General features: G+C 42.3%; 1 protein-coding gene across 1 annotated transcript; it reads left to right on the top strand.

Moving 5' to 3' along the window:
- The first annotated feature begins 15,233 nt into the window (after window positions 1-15,233).
- pcdh8 (protocadherin 8) lies at window positions 15,234-19,508 on the top strand. The gene is made up of 4 exons (XM_061692311.1): window positions 15,234-17,638; window positions 17,721-17,791; window positions 18,187-18,320; window positions 19,030-19,508. Exons 1-4 carry the CDS (start codon window positions 15,290-15,292, stop codon window positions 19,368-19,370), a joined length of 2,895 nt encoding a protein of 964 aa, XP_061548295.1. The 5' UTR covers window positions 15,234-15,289; the 3' UTR covers window positions 19,371-19,508.
- The last annotated feature ends 414 nt before the right edge of the window (window positions 19,509-19,922 follow it).

Raw genomic sequence — 19,922 nt, 5'->3', positions numbered from 1 at the left:
AGCACCATTATTATATGTTGTCGATTTTTCTGTTTAGCAATCTTTACTCTTTTTGAAAATAGGATAAAGATTAAGATAATTATGAATGTTTGAAACTTTAACAAAAAGGTCACACCTATAAATTGGCCAGAAATTGGTACATATTTGGGTGGCACGGTGGATGACTGGTTAGCACATCTGCCTCTCAGTTCTGAGGACCGGGGTTCAAATCCCAGACCCGCCTGCGTGGAGTTTGCGTGTTCTCCCCGTGCCTGTGTGTTTTTTTCCAAAAACATGCATGGTAAGTTAATTGAAGACTCTAAATTCCCCTTAAGTGTGAATGTGTGCGCGAATGGTTGTTTGTCTATATGTGCCCTGCGATTGGCTGGTGACCAGTTCAGGGCGTACCACGCCTCTCGCCCCTGATGACACTGTAGCTCCTCTTGATCCTTGCGCCTCGATACACATCTAAAACTATTGAGTTACTACAGTACTTAATATGAAGGTGTCAGTACAACTTCCGGGTAGCAGTCGAAGGATCTACGAGTCAGGAGCTAGGAACGTTGCAACTCAGCGAAACGAGATCCACCCTGTGTGTGAGTGTCTGGGCGTGAGCTGTGACTGATGAGAACAAGACCGCTCACGAGTCGAACGAGTGTTGAGACACTACCAATATACGATAATATGTCCCTCCACGGCAAGGAAACCGATGGTGGCCGCATTGTGTGCGGTTTGCTGCGACAATCTAGCGAAGGGCTACTCAAGACTAGTCATGTTCAGTCAAGGAACTTGTAGCGCAAGACACCGCCGTACTTGGAACAGCATCCAAGAATGACATTGGATAACGAGCCACATGCTGCTTCACCATGATGTTTAAAGACAAAGACATTACTACCTGAGCACATGTCGTTAACCTGTTGTGATCAAGTAAATGAGTGCAATCAACAATTTTAGTTGCAGATTTCTGCGATCATCTTATTGTACATTATGTATTTTTTGGAATGCTACATATATAGGTTATACATAACAATCATGATGGGTTTTTTCCCCCCACCAGTAAACTGCTTTATTAACAGGGCTGTGTTCAGGATGCAACCCCCCCCCCACCTGCTCTGATATTGCTCGGCATAATATGAAACAAAAAAATCGATACACAAACTAATTAAAAGGAACATTAACTGAGTATGTTGCCTGTATTGTTGTGTGGTAATGGGAAGCGACTGATAGCATCTCAGCAAACAGATGTCATTGGCTCACCACATGAAAATGGATTTTAAAAAAAAATCAATTACACTAATCTGCCATTTAAAACAAACAAAGCAGACACGGGAACGCATCGCCGCAGAGCCAGAAAAGGGAATTTCTTAATCGCAGATAATTAATAAATAGGGCGCCTTAAAACAAGGGAGTTTTTTTGTTTTTTTTTACTTAGAAGCTTGTGGAATCAAATGCACGTCAACATTTTATTTTATTTTTTTAGCAGGCCCCGTTCTGTTAGAGCCCAGGTCTGATTTTCCTTTCATTTAAGCGAAACTTACAGTATTCTATTCACAGAGACCCTTTTAGCAGCATTCATAATGGAGCTGGCATCTGATTAACCTCATCGCATGCTGGCACAATGGCGGCCTACGCTGAGACTCTCCGCCTAATGGAGTCCACGATAACAAAGCACACTCCAAAACATTCTGTGCACCGCAGGACACCGCAGGACTCGACGACCAGATTTGAATCCCTTAACTCAACCGTCCCCACCAAACCCCCACCCACCCCCATCTCCCACTGCACTCAGTACGCTGAAGGAAACAAAACAACCTCCGAGCCGACACCCCCACCCACCCGACACAAATCTATCTCCGATCTCCGCTCATGCGCTCGTGCACGCACCCCGGGCGCCCTCTTCGGCGCCTCGTTTTGCAACTTTTTCTTCCTAATTGGAGACGCTTTGTGTGTTGAGTTACCACAATAAGACAGCATCTCCTTAAAACAGCATCAGAATTATCTATGAATGCGTGCTCATTAGGGGGCCGTTTACACAACACTGTTTTTAGCTATTTACTGTTAAAAAACTGTGTTATGTAAATGGACGTCTATTACCATCTACATGCTGAAAATTGTCATCTTTAAACTGTGAAAACAACAACCACAGTGCTAATAGGAAAGTAGTAATTGGTATTAAGCCAGCATGTTGAAGTGATAAATATCGCCTGTTCTAAGATCCTTGAGATCTTTGTATGTCGTAGTGGGGCTAAATTTACCCGGGGTGGATTAATCTATTCACAGATATATATATATATATATATACATATATATATATATATATATATATATATATATATATATATATATTATTTATTTTTTAAAAAGTAATTACAGTATAAATATTGTCAATTATTCATAGAGCAGGGCTGGTCACTAACCCCCGCAAATAGCGGGGGGTCACGTATTCTTATGCCACCACTCAAACTAGTTGATTGTGCGTCATTCGTAATCTCAAAATGTCTTATGTTGGGACCCTCCTATACAGTGGTGCCTTGAGATACGAGTGTCCCGACTTACGTGTTTTTTGTCGATACGAGCTGTAAACTAAACATAAAACAAAGATAAACACATTTTGTATTGAAAACAACTACATCACTTTGCTTTACTGTAGTCCGTTTAACTTAATGCTAACAAGCAATGCACAACGCTGTAGACGAATAGCAATGGTGTCGCAGAGTTATAAACCTGTAAGAAACGGATATTTGAGCACAAATGATGGGGCAACATATGTAGACAGAAAATATAACTACTGTGTACTTACAGGCATATATTCTTTATCCTCTGCAAAAAAAAAAAAAAAAAATATTACTGCAGTTACTGAGTCACTTACAGTACTGTAAAAGTCTTCTTCATTTGTGTCTGTATGACGGTATTATACAGTCCCCGGGTGGCCAAAGCGGGCACAACAGAAGGAGCAGCACAATTGCCATTGAATTGAAGCAGAAAATGTGGCAAAAACGGTTTCATTTTTTTACATTCTACTTAATTATGTCATTACTGTATGCTTTTATTAATTACAATATCATAGAGTGCTATATTTCTTCTGAAAAATACTACAAAGAGCTGTTGTTTTTCGGAGGCAAGAACGGATTAATGGGTTTTCCATTCATTTCAATGGAGAAAGATGATTTGAGAGTGGAGTGTTCTTAGTTATGAGCGTGGTTACGGAACTTGTATTCATTTAATTTAATTTAGAAGACTAGCAAAAACTCCCATAGCGGTCAAAGCAAGACCAGACTGCAATAACGTTGTTTTAATGAACCACATTGTCAGCCTTGGATGATGAGTGTAATGCCTGGAGCTGATGATTAACAATTAAAGTATTTCCCTCCTTTGTCAGTGTGATGGGTGGCAAAATGAGCCATTGAACTATGAATTATGCTGATTTCAATGTCAAATATCCACTCTTTGATGACACTGTGAGCTGTGTGCAGACACAAATTCGTTACTATCTTTGAGGAACATCAAACAGTAGAATTTTAGATCGCAAGTGCCCAATTAAAATAGCAAGTCATTATTACATGTGCACATATGTCCTCGTTCAGACACGGCTTTTCCGAAGTCGGCTTAAAGAAACAATAAACGTACGACATACAGGGCACGAGAAAAGATAGCTTTACTTTACAGGTGCTAAACCTGTCTAATAAAAGTCCTTTGTGTGATTTTATGAAATACTTTGCTGTACAACATTTTATAGCTATAGCTCCTGGGGGAGAAAAAAAATGAAAGGTGGGCGTTATTGCCGGACAGCGACGATAAGGTACTTTTTATTTATTTGATATATTTTATTGATTGTCTTTACACCTTGTTATCGTTTGATCTGCAAACAAGGAACGAGGCGGCACACAAACTGGGTTGAGATCGGCGGTTGCTCAAGAGGCTAACAATCAGAGCCCATTTCTACCTTTTCATTAAACCTGTGATCCCCCTGTCTCCAAAGTCACCCTGTTTGGATGTCATGTAAAAAAAAAAAAAATAATCATCATCATCTTTACTGACATTTACTTACTTGACACAATTTAGGGAAATTGGTTTGCATTGGTCCACAAGGTGAAACATCTATCGCAGTCTAAAGGGCCATCAAAGTTGAAATGGAACATCATTTTCCTGTCCTACAAATTGCCATGACTCAGAGAGATCTTCACTTGCTGTCTCTGCTCTTGAGCCAAATGAGGAAGAGTGTCTCTCTCTCCCACCTCAATGTTGCCATCTCCTGGCCTAACAGGATTAGACAACATGCTCGCACAGGCCTTCCATGCACAGCTCCAAGCCAAATGAGCAGCAATTCCAAATCCTCGCTTGGCCCCAGCATCCTTTTTCAGCGGCCAGCCTGCTTTGGACCGCTACGACCGGGCAGAATGTCTCTCAGTGAGGAGCCAGTCCTCTCGTTTTTATTTATTTCATTTTGTGGTCAGCGCCTTCCTGGGCCCTGCCAATGGGAAAGCGTCCTCAGCCATCAGATAATAGGCTGAGGGGAAATTGCTTCAAGGACAGTGACATTCTAGAACGGCAATATGAAGATGTGATATATATTCAAAGTGGAGAAGGAGAGCGGTGCTTGAAAAGGCACAAATTAACAGCGACACATACGCATGCCCCGGCACATTTTTATGAGCGCGCACACATACACGAGCAAAAGAGTCCATACTTCATCTTCGCTGCTTTGAATAATATAACTGTCCAAGTGAGAATGCAATTATTGCCATCCCGGACACGCCGGCCAAGCCTCTCTCACCTGATATAATAACTGCCGGCACGGCGCACTAAAGTCTGCATGGTAGAGGCACCCGCAGCCCAGCCGCAGCCACCCAGGGCATCTTTGATATTCGCAGGCACCCACACAGTTCAGCGTTGACTCGGAGAGCGCAAATCAAAGTGAAAGTTGGTTGGGGATCTGTCAAGTCAAATATGTGCATGCAATCATCACACGGGCGGAATATCAGTGGAGGTTAATGCGCGGGGCCGGCTGATCTTTTGGGGCCCTCATTCATGCACGCCGGAGGCAGGGAAATTCAATATGAGGCATGAAATGGGGAAGTAGTCATCCTAATTGTATTGAAAGCCATGCCAGAGCGGGAGGAAGTACAAAGCAGGGGAGACGGATGCAATCGTTTAAGTGCACAGCCTTCCCAATTTGCGCTCTAAATGTGCTTGTTTACATCTGCCGAGGCTCAAATGTACACCGGTGATGCTGTTCAACTGAGAAATGCATTTTTTTTGTTTGTGGTGGGGAACATGCTCAAAAGGGATGCTCTCTCTCTTTTGTGTGTGCGTGCGTGCGTGCGCGCGCGTGTGTCACGTGACATGACAAACCTTCAACCTGTAGATGGCACTCTCATCCCTGCTTTTGAGTCTAAAACCTCCAGGCGGTAACTTCACATTTAGAATAAAAAATAAAAATGCTCTCACTTACTAAACCTGTCTAAATAATGTTGTCGTTTTCATCTCTGAAGCGTACATTTAGCTCGAGTGAACGTATTCTTCATTTGCGGTCAAAGCTTGTTCGGGAATGCGTAAACATGAGTGAGTGTTGTTCCCGGCCTGCCAGCGTTATTTGCACAGTGGGGAATGAATGCTGGGAGTGGAGTGTGAGGGGAGCAACCTGAGCCAAACGTGATTTGTCTGTGAATACTAATGGCGCTTTTCATCCGCCTCGGCCTTTGTGAGATTCGAACAGCAAAACAGGTCTTCCTAAATGTCTTAATAGAGCCGACCGGGCTGGTGTGGGCATCATGTTAGGAAGGCGAGGAAACATGTTTACACGCCATCCATACTAATGTTCTGGTTTTGTTTAAAACATGCGCATGGAGTCCACGGAGATCTAATTACAGGGGAAGCCTGTATTATTCATGCTCCTAATAGACTAATTAATTTATCATTCAAAAAACTTGGCAACTTTATGCTTAGTCTTAGTCATATGTTATGCATGTATTTGCATAATTGATCATTGTTTGACAAATACCTCTTTTTAAGGTACGTTTACATGACATTAACCGAAGAAGACAAATATATATATATTTTTTTTACATTGCATCTTTTAATAAGACCTGCAAAAAGCTGTAATATGCATGCCAGATCAGTAGTTGGCGATGTCGTTTTGTAAAAAAACAACAACAATAGTGTGAACCCTTACTATTCACGGGGGTGCGAGGAACTTCTTCCGCAGATAGTGACAATCCACAAATAACTGACAGCGCCCCAAAAGGGATTTGTAATTGCATATAGATGCCATAAGATGGCAGCAAAGAACTTCAAATGGAGAGGATCACAAAGCACCATTGGTATGCATCTAGCATGCACACAACTATGAACCCATGTTACATAAATAAATGTATTCCATAGTTAAATTATTTAACACAAACAAACTAGCATACTAGCCTAAATAACACATTGGCATTTATACTCAATAATAAATGTTCGGGAATACAGACAAATTGTAACAGCTAAGTAGACTAAACCGGCTTTTCTCGTAGCTGCATTGGGAGAGACGAAGAAACATACTTTCACTATCACTTGACTGTGCATGTGGTGCATTCAAGGACTGCCCATAAAATAGGACATCTCATATAAGACACAAGAACATAATTAATGAATTAAGGCTAATAACGACAAGATTCCACCAGATGGGGCCCATAAACAGTTGAGCACCTAAACCGTGAATAGACGAGGTTTTCGGCGAATAACGGAGGATAGGTTCTCCCACAAAAAACTAAAACAAAATCAATGATTATGCGAATTATCTAATTATCTAATGCTGAACCGCAAATATGCATGGGTTTACTTACCGTACACACATGCACAACAACTGCTCGTCCTTTCATACAAAGCCAAACCGGGTACGTAACAACAATATAAGTATTTTCCCTCCCTTATGATCAGCGGCCAAATTGTTGAATGTCTGAACGCTTATCCTGAAGCTTACGCTGTTACTGGACACAAATAGAAGAGCAAATGGTTGTGCTGAGTGTTTGTATAGCGAGGATCACAAGTCAATCACCACAACAAAAATGACAAGGAGAAGAGTTTGAAACCATATAGTAGCTACCAGGTAAGCTAACGGTTTGCATGACTTCTGTTTCGTTTGTGTCTTTTCCGGCATTCTGGATGTCTCGTGGCACCACGTTGCCTTCTCAGATAAATCTTGGTACTACGGCAGACGTCGTTTTGAGTGTGGTGTGCTGTGTTGGTCATCTCGAGTATATCGCACAGTTGAGCAGTGGTACACATTTGCTCATTTTTCTTTGTTATTTTTGGCGTCTCACATTTTAAAAATCGGTGAAGGTGTTCAATATCTGTACGTGTGTACCGTACTTTATTGGTGTAACTCGCAATACAAAGTTATCACCATATTTTGCAATACACCAGTGATGCAACAATCGATATATTGAAAGAAAGCTATCTTTCATGATACCAATTTGTCAAATGAAGCGAAAAGATAAAATATATTCAAGTATATACATGAAACATCAAGTATGTGGCTTATCTGTTTTTCAACAAGGTTGTTGAGGTTCCCTGAGATCCGTTGTCAAATGTTTCCTGAATGCTGCTATCATGTAAAATAAATCCCAAAATGCCAACGTTTTTATCAGTTTTTCCTTTGAAATTTGTAAACGGACCCTAAATTGGCCCTTACTTATCCAATAAATGCAAAGTTCAAAAGATGCAAGTCTGCTTGCATCATTTGAAGTACAGAGGTAACGAGAGGAAGTACTTGAAGACGTGTGGGGTGTGTGTGTGTCTGTGTGCGTGTGTGTGTGTGTGTGTGTGTGTGTCTGTGGAAGGGGTGGGGGGTTTGTAATTCAACAGGAAGTCAAAACAATTAGGCCTAATAACATCAAGACTGCAATGTGATTTATTTGGCCCTAAAAACCATTTAAGAGCATATTGTGACACAATGTTAAGTGCGATTAAGGCGAGGATGTTAAACATTCGGCTGTGTGGATGAGCTGTGGTCAGGGGAGGGGTGGTGGCTTGGGTGGAGGTGTTGGGGGTCTTATCTGGACCTGTAGCGCCGCAGGAGGTGCCAAAAGCAACAGGGACCACCAGCCCGTCTGGGCGTTTTACACCTCGCCAGCTGCTGCCCCTTCGCATGCTTCCACCCTCTTGTCTCACCCGGAACCAGCAGCAAGCGCAGGATAATCTCATTTTATCTGCCTTTCAGACGCCCCAAATGGCTGAGATTAAACCCTCCGCAGTGACATGTACACCCCCAGTTTAGTCGAGCATGCCAGGTCAAAGTGAGACGCTGAAACCGATAAGGGGGTGACCCGAAAGGACCGCTGCAAGTTTGCTGCCTCTGCAAAGAGTCTAATTCCAAATTGAATAAACGCTGGCAGTGTGTGCGCGTGTGTGTGTGTGTGTGTGTGTGTGTGTGCGCACTGAGCATGGTTGTTGGCAATTCAAGGTTGTTGCGATGCTGTTGTTTGATATTCAGCTGCAGGCAGTGCGCATAAATGTTTCAATGCCAGAATAGTTGATTCAAAAAAGGTGAGGTGGTCCTCAGAGCTCACAATCAAGATAGAATGTTCTCGTTCAAGGATTGAAAAACTGCAGCTTCAGTATGAAGTCGAATGAACATACAGCAGCTTGGCACGTAATGCTGTGATGATCCCTTTGAGAGTAAAATGTACAAACATCTTGGAGGGGAATGGCAGACAATGTTTACACTCTTTATCTGTATCAAAATGATGATACACGACATACATGTGTCGCTTTCAGGATCAGCGATGGTGCTTTGTGTTTTCTTTTTCCTATTTTGGCCCATTTGTTTTTTGAGCAGGAAATTGTACCGAAATTGTAAACATTATACGGCGCTGAAATGGAACTTTGTTTTTTTTTTAGCAATATGAGCACACCGGAAAATTGTACCACGTTATTATAGCGATGTTGATCGTACTTGTCTTTTGCTGGTTGTAAATAGTATCTATCATTAAGAGATTTAGCAACAATGCCTAAAATTTGCTAACTTCCAAACAAAATCCAACTAAATTCTTACAGTGTGCACACCAACGATAGATGGCAGGCTGGCCAGACAGGCAGATCGATCGATCGATCGATCGATAGCTAGATAGAATCATAGCCTTCAGTACTACACGCCTATACCATTACATTTCTCCAACTAACATGCACCACAAGTAGAAAAATCATGTCACAATGTGCAAAATCAGTTTTTTTCTATACAGTGGAATCCCGAAAGCCCTCCGCCACTAAACCAAACGTTTCGGGAAATAAAGTTGCACAAAATTATAGTGTTGCATGAGTCATGCAAGATGTAGTTTTTAATTCAACGAACTGGGTTCATGCTTTGCCTGTCTTTGATTCTATTTTCTCTTTTTTTTTTTTTTTTTTTTGTGTGTGACACTTATTTTTAAAAAGACCGGACTAAACAAGAGTGAGAGAAGAAGAATATATGCGGATTTAAGAAAACATCATTCACGTCTTTACATTGCAAAAACTGAAGATCTTTCCGAGAATACTTGTATTATTTCGAGTCAAAATAAATCTGATTACACTTAAAATAAACTAATCAGCTAAAAAGCAACTTTTTTAGACACTTTATACTTGTTTCAAGCTAATTATCTTTTTTTTTAGATATTAAATATTAAAAGTGGTTAAATTATATGTACTGTATACTTGTATGACAGTTAAGAATGTTAAAATCCTACTTAAAACATGACTTGTACTGTTAAGAAACTGTATTGCTCGGTGTTTCCAAACAAATTGAACACATTTTAACAGATTATTAGCATTTCTATTGTTTTGCATGGGGAAGATGCTTTTTATACCAGTGCTACGTCTACTCAGATAACATTCAATTTTCAAAATAATAATATTATGTGTCAAATGAGTTACATTGGCACATTTAATAAGTTTTTAAAAGTAACCACAAGCCAAAATAAACGGATATTCTCAGCTTGCATGCTGAATAGTAGAACATTTTGAAAAGATGGAAGGAGCAACCAACATCACACAAAATTACACACATTTTATCTAAAATTATCCTGGAATGAGGGCAGGGAAACAAAACTGGGTTGACAATTTGTCAGGAGTAGGTGTGACATGATGGGCCGCACTCCAAAAGGTGGGCTTTTGTGACATTTGCTCCCTGTGGCATATGCCAGGATTACTGCTTCTACAGTCAACAACCGCTTTCCCTCCCTCGCTGTCTGCCTGCTTGGTGAGTGAGTGGGTGGGTGAGGAGGATGTGAAGGTTGCACTATTGGCCTTCCAAAAAAAAAAAACAACAACAAAAAAAACATGGAAAAATCTGACATTTGACAGGCTAATTTATAACCACCCATCCCAATTATTGTGACTGTCAGGGCAGTATTCTTTTCATTAATTAAAATCACCTCGGTAAGAGAACAGATGGGCCAAGCCGTTCATCCGCTATAAGGTTCTTACTGTCACCACACATGCGTCTTAATCAAGCCGTGATCTGCATTAATCACATGACTTAAAGTGGCAAACAGGTATCACTCCTGTGTTAGCCTGGCTTTGTTTGCCGTCAGACCTCTGGTGACCTTGTTGTGGTGCACTGCGAGGGGAGAAGAAGAAAAAAAAAAAAAACTCTCGATGTAAGCTGGTGGTTTTTAACGGGGATGTCATTGCCTTCATGAAACTGAGAAAGGAACACAACATATTTTAGGACATTGCACAATTTTTTGCATTTATGCTGCACGGTACTTGCAATTCACACTTTTTAACTGGCAAATGTCTTGTTACTAGTGCCTGAATAGTCACCGTATGGGTAAACCACTGCTTGTCTCTCATTTGTCGACTTGATTTATCATCGCCACACGCACGCTGCACGAAATGACAAAAATAAACACACGTGCTAACGTTAGCTTACCCTGTCGCATTGTCTTAACTTTGGACACTGAAGTATTAAACTTCACATTCTCCACTTTCTTCAATTTCTCCATTTTACACACGTTTCCTCTTGACATGCAAAAAAAAAAAAACAAATGCTAACGTTGACTTATCGCATTAGTTTACCTCTTGAATGAAATCCGAAATGATAAACATAAACATGCTAATGCTAAAGTTGACTGACCTTGCCGTTGGGCATCTATTTTAGACACTGCAATATTTTGATCCACAGTCTCCACTTTGCTGCAGTAGCCCATTTCCCTGCAGTTTCCCGGTCTCCTCTGGAATTGAAAAAGAAATGACAAAAATAAACATAGATGCTAACATTAGATTAGCCCGTTGCGGTGCACTGGACGCTGCAGTACAACTCCACAGTTCTCCTTTTTTGCTGTAATTAAAAATTTGAAATTCTGAAAGCTACAGTATCCAGTATCCAATTTGCTGCTGTGCCCCCAGTCTCCTCTTTTTTGTCGTCTTATGACTAACATGTCAAGTAAATAAAGGAGATTCATTTCCCTCCATTGCTGTTGTTTGCTAGCGTGTCTCGTTCCAAAACATGCGTTCAATGCAGTTACCGACTGCAATATTTTGATGTGTCTAGTTCTTCCACACCTTGACTCACCCAAAAATGAATTCATCGACCCGACCAGAAAAGGCAATTTTCCAAACTGTTGTCGCAAAGTTGGAAACACGTGATTAGCCAAAATGATTCAGGGGAAGTCTTTTGAGTACGCCGTGTATTGTTTTTAATCTACAGCTGCCGTTGTTGCTCTGACACCACCGCAGCAATGATTTGAGCGTGAGACATTTGATCAGATTAAAATGTGAATCCTCTTAATGGCAAACAACTAATTTGGCTAATAATTCTGTATTAGCCACAGACTCGTCATAGCCATCAAATCCTGGATTTTCGACACCCAGCCAGCATGGGGCTGATATGCTAAAAGGCTCGACATGTCTGGTCAAGAGGCACACAAGTCACTTAAATGCTGTTTACCCCAATGGCTCGAGGTTCGTACATTCAGCCGGATCTCATTTCCAGAAGGAGTGAGCTCATATAAAAAGAACTGAGATAGAAGAAAATGAGAAGACATTAGGGATCATGTCATTTCCTATGATGTGTAGTCTTAACGTCAAGATTTCTCCTATTTTGAGTGGCGCAGTTAATAATGCCATTACCATGTCGTGCTTCCGTGCACCACAAGTCATGCTTTTTACTTGAGTTAAAACAACAATATGTGGTCATTTCACCTTCAAATAACAGCTTTCCACTATCTTATAAGAAGGAGAATGGCTGCAGTTGTAATTGGTAACATGACACATTCATTTGTGTTATTTTGTTACCGTTAGCAACTGTGCTAACAAGATTCTTCAGAGTATTTCGCAAAAAGAAATTGACATTTATTCCAAGACAGTATTATAATATAGTGAAGGTGGATTTTGCGACGGAAGGGAGGAGCCTGCGTGAAAATATAAATACTTCCTGTTGCTTTTTTGCAGTGAATTAATTCCGTAATAATCTGTTTACTCTAAGATGGCGGTGGTGCTGTGCGATGCGTGTACAAAATTAACCACATTCTAAAATGACCAGTTTTTTAAATACCTTAATACATTTCCAGTGCAGTTGTAATAGTTAGCAATATACATCATGTTGTGACATTTTTTTTTTTTTTTTTTAGCACAAACATGAATAGAATCATAATCAATTTATGTTTGTGCATTTTCTGCACTGTCAAATTGAAATAATGTACTGTTTTTGAATAAAGGGATGGAAATGTTCTCTTTTTAAATCCGATTTTCAGCGATTAATCGAAAAAATAATCTACGGATGAATCCGTTCTTAAAATAATCGTTAGTTGCAGCCCTAGTCAATGCATAAGAGTCAGCGCAGCTTTTAAAAAAACAAAGCAAGACGTGTTGCCTTTTCACTTATCGCCTGAAAGAATGAAATTAGATTTTCACATTTAGTGCATAATCGGCTTGTATAGCACCTATCACCTCGCTATCACAACCATCCCTGTGCCATCTTGCATCTCCCCCTCTTTTTATTGTGTACTATTTAACACCTTGCTGCCCCGTCGGGGGAGGCTCAGACAGATTTAACGCAAACATTTGCGAAGGCATCGAGGGCCCTTTTGAAGGGCCGAGGATGCCTTTTAATCAGCGTGGGCTAATCACCCATATGCTTGACAAAAAGTCTGCTTGACTCATGCTCTTTTGTGTGTTGACGTGTGTGCGCGTGCACGGGTCTGTGCGTTTGCGTGGTTGGAGGCTACATAAATAGTTGGCTTTTTTTCCGCTTGTCACCTCCAAAAGCTCCCCCCCAACCTGTTTTCAGAACTATTATTTCAATGAAATGTCGATTTGTTAAACTGCGGATTAATTACAGGCCAAATAGCGTGATGTGTATCCCTGCAACAACACGGCACGGATGACATGTTTGAGGTCGGGAAGATATTGCATTAATATTCCTCCCCTGTTATTTGAAAGAGGAAGACAAAGACACATTCTTGCTCATCCTTTATATTGCTCTCACACTCTGTTTGCACAGGATGATATGAGTCGCAGAGAGGATGAACTCTTTATGAATGTCAAGAAGTGGATTTCTTCTTGTGTGCCTGGGAGATGATACAAAGGTGCATTTTTATGAGGAAATCTTAACTTTCCTCTTTAGCTAATCGCCTAACTAAGCTTTTTAAAGCCACTTTGTTTTTTATTCTTGACGACTTGTTGGGTTATTGAGGTGTATTGATTACTGTTACTGCTGGTGCCGCTGTTGGTTTTTAGTGGTGAGGATTCATTGCGTGGCTTGATTATATGCAGGAGAGGTGGTGAATTATTAGTTTTAAATAATGAAGCCCAGAAGAACATGAAGCCAAATCACATCCTAGTCAAATAAAAAGGATTAGAGAAGATTCAAGACATAATCAATAAAGTAGCTAATATTTGCATGTTAAGATTATAATCGCAAAAAAAAAAAAAAGTCTTTGTTTTTTTTACCTGTGAATTGACAAAGTACAAACCCCAATTCCAATGAAGTTAGGACATTTTTACATTTAAATAGTGTGATTGTTGGCTCTTTCTATCTATCTGGCCCATCCACAAACAAATTGTGGTTAACTTTGAAGGTTCTCAAATTGTGTTTGTAATGCCTCATACGGCGATGCTGGGCCCATTTGACCACCCACCCAATATGCTATCTGGCTCAACAAAGGCTTGCAGCAGTCAAAAAGCTGTCATGCAGTTGTACTTTTACATCAGATAATTGTTGATTTGACCTGAAAGCTTCTTTGGCAGCCGCTATTCCCTTTGGGTGGACCACTGCCAGACCATCAATAGATGGGTCAGTGCACATTTGCATAGCAGCCTCTAAAAAAAAATAAAATAAATAAATAATAACTGTGAGAGCATGTTTTCTGTCCATGTTCAACGGCATAATAGAATTTCAGTGTATCTACAATACATTTACTAGACACCTGCACATATAATGGAATGCAGTGATCAATAATCCTGGATTCATGAAGATTATTCATATACAGTAACAATATGTTTATTATTGTGGCTGTAGTTTGTAGTGGTGTGGAACTGCACTGCACCACATTGGTAGATATTAATAATGCTGTATATTGTTACCTTATTAAGTTAGACGAGGTCAACATAGTGGGTACAGCTTTCAGTATGACATAGTATAGCAAGCTCCAGCAATACCATCGTAACATCGATCAACAAAAGTGAGCAAAAATAAAGGCAGAATTCATGATACAGTTTTGTACTGGATCATATTCTATTGTGTAGGTGTACTTAATGTTGTGTCCAGCAAGTGGATACTCTGAAACCAAACCAGAATCATTTTTACTATCCAAGAATGTTAAAAACATAAATGGAATTTGTTGGTGGTAGTTGATGTCACTTTACAACACAAAAAAATGTATTTTTGTGTCAAACTTTTAGGACAAATCACTATTTATGTCATTGTCCTTTCATTTCCATTTTTAATGTGACTTTTCCATCAATTATATATATCTTTCAATCCCCTCACAACATGTTTAAATGTATTTCCAAGTGGTGGGATATAATTTCTTTTCCATACAAATGTCAAATTAAAGTTTTAGTTGTGAAGCAGATTTCTAGTTAAGACTACTTTGGGACTGATAAGGTGCCAAACGTGCACCATTTGCCCCACAAACAGTCAGCAGCAGTTTGTCACGAGCCAAAATTCCCCCCTTTTGGTGGCCTGTGGTGTCAGGCCATTGGTGGATGGGTCAGCTCATTTGCATACAGCTCAGTTTATAGCCTGTTGCAAGTGTGAAACCCGCACTCATTCACAAGCTGTGGTCTGTTCAGGTCGTCCTCATTTACATGAGCACAACATTTTTTTGTTTCATTTTTCTTTTACAAGATGGCAACACTTGCTCGCTGCTGCTGCTTTGTGCTGGCTGTAATTATTTACTCGGTCCAGTGCACGACGACAAGATATTTCACCTATGAGGAGGATGCACCTGGGACAGAAATAGGCAACTTGTCCAGAGACTTGAAGATCGACCCCGCCGAAGGCCACGACACGTCCTTCCGCTTTATGCAGGAGAACAATTTCTCCGTGGTGTACATGCGGGAGGCCGACGGGCTCTTGAGCGTGGCCGAACTCATCGACCGCGAGCTGCTGTGTCCCCGCACCCCGCGGTGCTTCGTCACCTTCGACGTGGTGGCTCTCTCTAGGGAAAAGTTCCAACTCATCCACGTAGAGATTGAAGTGCGGGACATCAATGACCACGCGCCGGCGTTCCCTCGCAACGAGACCAACGTGGAGATAGTGGAGAACGTCCCCCTGGACTCCCGCTTCCCACTGCCAATCGCCGTGGACCCAGACGTGGGCGACAACTACATACAGCGCTACAACATTTCCCCCAGCAGCCACTTCGCCGTGGAGGTGCGTCAGCGGGAGGATGGTGTCAAGTTAGCCGAGCTGGTCCTGGTGAAGGAGCTGGACCGGGAGATAGAGGACTCCTACCTGGTGGAGGTGACGGCCACTGATGGAGGCGTGCCCACCAAGTCGGGCTCCATGACAGTTCGCATCAAGGTGCTGGACTTCAACGACAACGGGCCCACTTTTGAACACGGCTCGTTGAAGGTGGAGCTCAATGAGGACGCACCCGTGGGTCACCGCGTGGTGCGGGTGCACGCCTTCGACCCTGACGAAGGTGTCAACGGCCAAGTGATGTACGCCTTTGACACCATCTCGGCAGAAGCGGCCCGCGTCTTCCACGTCGACCCGCACACTGGTGACGTGACACTAAGGGCCCGCGTGGACTTTGAAAGGAGGCGATCCTACGAGCTGCGCGTCAAGGCCTCTGACTTGGGCGCTGATCCCGCGTCGTCCAGCTGCAAGGTGTCCATTGAAGTGGTGGACGTGAACGACAACGCACCCGAGATCAACATCAAGCCCATGACTGCCAGTGCGGACGACGTGGCCTACATCACAGAGACCGCGGCCGCAGAGAGCTTTGTGGCCCTCATCAGCACCTCAGACCTGGACTCTGGCTCCAACGGCTACGTAAGAGTCAGCCTACTCGGCCACGAACACTTCACCTTGCAGCAAGCCTATGGGGAGACCTTCATGATAATCACCACCTCCACCCTGGACCGGGAAAGGATCCCCGAGTATAACCTGACTGTCGTTGCTGAGGACTTGGGCAGTCCACCTTTTAAAACAGTGAGGCAGTACACCATCAGGGTGACAGATGAGAACGACAACGCGCCTCTGTTTAGTAAGTCAACATATGAAGTCTCAGTCCTAGAGAACAACATTCCGGGCTCTTACGTCACCACCGTGGTGGCCCGTGATCCCGACGTGGGCAAGAACGGCAAAGTCTCCTACAAGCTTCTGGAGTATGAGGTGCAAGGCGGGTCGCCGGTTTCCACCTACGTTTCTGTAGATTCCCTGACAGGTTCTTTGTACACAGTCAGGTCCTTTGACTATGAGAGAATCCATGAAGTACAGCTGGTCATCCAAGCTGAAGACAAAGGTTCCCCATCACTTTCAAGCACATCTACAATTAAAATACGAGTGGTGGACCAGAATGACAACTACCCGTATTTCACCTTTCCCGTGCTGTTTAACGACTCCGCCGATATCCCGCTGCCCTTGAACGCCCCCACTTCCTATTTGGCTCTGCGCCTCTCTGCTGAAGACGCAGATGACGGCATGAACGGCGAGCTGTCCTACCACATGTTGCAAGGGGACCAAAAACTGTTCAGCGTGAGCAAAGACACGGGGGAGATCGTCCTCAAACAATGGCTGATGGCCCAAATCGGGGACACCCTGGAACTGATCGTTGCTGTTAGTGACCGTGGCCGGTCGCCTCTCTCCAGCAGCGCCACCGTGCGCTTCGTGGTCACTGACACTGAACCCGTCGAGAACCAGGCCGTGGTTGTCTTGCGTTCAAGCGACGAGGAAGGCCTCGTGGTGGGCTTGGATGGCTCGCTGGTCGTCATCATCCTGCTCAGCGGCGGGTGCGCGCTGCTGCTGGTGGCCATCGTGGCTGTGGTGGTCACATGCAAAGTGGGACGCGGCGGCGCCCGGCTCTCTAAAAGGGAGGCCCGCCTCGGATTGTTCGACAGTAGGCCCCCCCTCGTGTCCACCCGCGATAACATATATACCGGACAGAGAGGCTTCTTCCTGGAGAGAAACTCCTCAAGCTTGGATGACTCCTGCTTTTATGAGGAGAAGAGCAGCGACTCGGAATCAAAGGTGAATTTTCCACTTCTTTTCCCCCAACCTGTACTTTTCTTGTATCTAAAAAATGAAACAAAACTTTATTTGTTGTTTTTAGACCTTCCTGCCCTCAAAGCACTTCCAACCATCATCTATATGGCAAGCTGACAAGTATTGCTTGCAAGTGAGGTAAGCGTCACATTCACTAAATCTCCTAAAGTTACAGGAACCATTTTAGTTCTGGGTACCAATCAAATACAATATGTAGGTTCATGGATCTCCCAAAAGTCCTATGCCACTAAAAGGGTCTTGTTTCCGCCCAGACAAATTCCCCCATCACTCCTTAGTTTACAAACAGAGTTCCATTGTCGCAACATGCCGTAGTCTATCACTAACCAACATTAACACAAGTTATGTTCCAGTGTAAAGTTCCTGCTCCCAAAGTGTGTGTGCGTGTGCGTGTGCGTGCGTGCGTGTGCTGCCTCGTGTGCAATTAGGTTGTATGAGGTTATATTAGGGAGGCATCAATAATCAAGCTAATGTGTTGCACTGGTTGCTCATGGTGTCTCTGTGCTGATTTGCAGTGGCACGGGCAACACTGACCAGCTGAGCGTGAAGGACAGCGGCAAAGGCGACAGCGACTTCAACGACTCCGACTCGGACATCAGCGGCGACGGTGGCAAGAGGAGCTTTAGCACCTTCCACCCAAGACTAAAAAGTATGTAATTTGACCACCACCAACCCCCCTTCTCAAAATAAGGCTTGCACCAGGTAATATGATTCAATACGAGAACTGTATATAAAAATAAAAAAAAAGATCCCTTTACGGATAGAACTTAATACAAACAATACAATTTAATATACTGCAGAAATATATATACTATACTATATAATAATATGTATATTACTATATAATATAGTAAGTTGAAATTGTATTATTGTGGTTGCAGTTTGCAGTGTAGAACTTAAATGTGTCATACTGAGAGAGGTTTTTAAGATTTTAAGCATTTTGTGTAGCTAAACATGGCAACTTTATAAAGCCAATGATGGGGGGGGGGGGGGGGGGGGGAGACACCACACTTTTACTAAAAACAACAATGACAAATATTCAAGTAACTATAAAACTATAAGGTTTGTAAGATGAGTTCAACCTTGCACTTTTCTGCTGGTATACTTAATACAGGCTAAGTGTGGATATTTACTAGGAAACATTGTTCAATTAATAGTCCTCTTAAATAAGAGGACTATTAAAATAAAAAAATAAAAAAAATAATTTAAAAAATAATAATAAAAAAGAAAAATGCTGTATTGGATCTCATTAGATTATGATGCTATCCCCAGTGAACTATTCAATTCCAGCATTGAGTTTATTGTAACACGTGCATGCAAGAGCCAATCTCATCCTTATTTATCTCGCTTGTCTTCAGGTTCGTCCAGCACCGCTAACAGCTTAGCGGGGGACTGCCAAAGCACCTACTGTGCGATACCCCCGCAGTGTTTCAGGAACCCCAGAGACTTGGCGTACACCGTCGGCTTCTCCCCGGCGCCCCTCTTCAATGACCTGCACGGCTACGCCCGCTGCTGGAAGGAGTCTGGTTACGCTACCAATCCCAAGAAAACACGGAGTGGCGGCGTGCAGGCCTACACCGGTAGAACCGGAACCCTCCCGCCTTACCTGTCCCAGTCGCAGAATGAGCCCCAGGTCCACAAGCAAAGTCCAAATATTGTAACAGTGGCGACAGAATTAGAGGTGGCCACTATGTTTTGAGTTTTAACCTCATGTAAAATTGTAAATACTTGTAAAAACTGCTCAGCGTTTATTTTGTAAGCGTTTGCTAATTATGTTTGTTTGTATTTTTTAGTGCTATGACTTGCTGCTTTCCCAATAAATGTGTGATTGTAAAAACTCTTCATTCATGAACTTGGAAATTCTTACTTCTACCCAGAGCATTTAATTAAAATCAATTTATATTTAGCTATACCTGTTTAACATCGAGAGACATTTTCCTCGAAATTGTTTGTCCTCACACTGCAAGACAAAAATAAGTATTGTATTTAAAATAACATCAATTGAACATTAATGCAGCGGGCCCCACAAGTGTCCATACATAAAAAAAAATAATAATACAATTTAATATAGTTGCTCAACATGACTGCCATTGTTTTGAAAACATATTTTAATGTGTGTCCTCCACAGCACAGCTGGAGTCCCGCTTGTAAAGCCGTTAGTAATACGTTCATTGAGGTGATTTATGTTTTGAATCTTCTCCTGATACACTATCACCTTCAAATGCCCCCAAAAAGAAAAAAAAACAAGCTG

This window comes from Phycodurus eques, chromosome 12 (assembly GCF_024500275.1).
Source record: "Phycodurus eques isolate BA_2022a chromosome 12, UOR_Pequ_1.1, whole genome shotgun sequence".
Classification (NCBI taxonomy): domain Eukaryota; kingdom Metazoa; phylum Chordata; class Actinopteri; order Syngnathiformes; family Syngnathidae; genus Phycodurus; species Phycodurus eques.
Note: the sequence above shows the minus strand (reverse complement) of the source record. Positions and strands in the feature narration are given on the sequence as shown.

Excerpts from the sequence above, each read along its gene's own strand:
- pcdh8 (XM_061692311.1), top strand. The coding sequence starts at position 15,290 with ATGGCAACACTTGCTCGCTGCTGCTGCTTTGTGCTGGCTGTAATTATT. Across the intron at positions 17,639-17,720 it reads GCAGCGACTCGGAATCAAAG|ACCTTCCTGCCCTCAAAGCA; the intron begins GTGAATTTTCCA and ends TGTTGTTTTTAG. Across the intron at positions 17,792-18,186 it reads AAGTATTGCTTGCAAGTGAG|TGGCACGGGCAACACTGACC; the intron begins GTAAGCGTCACA and ends GCTGATTTGCAG.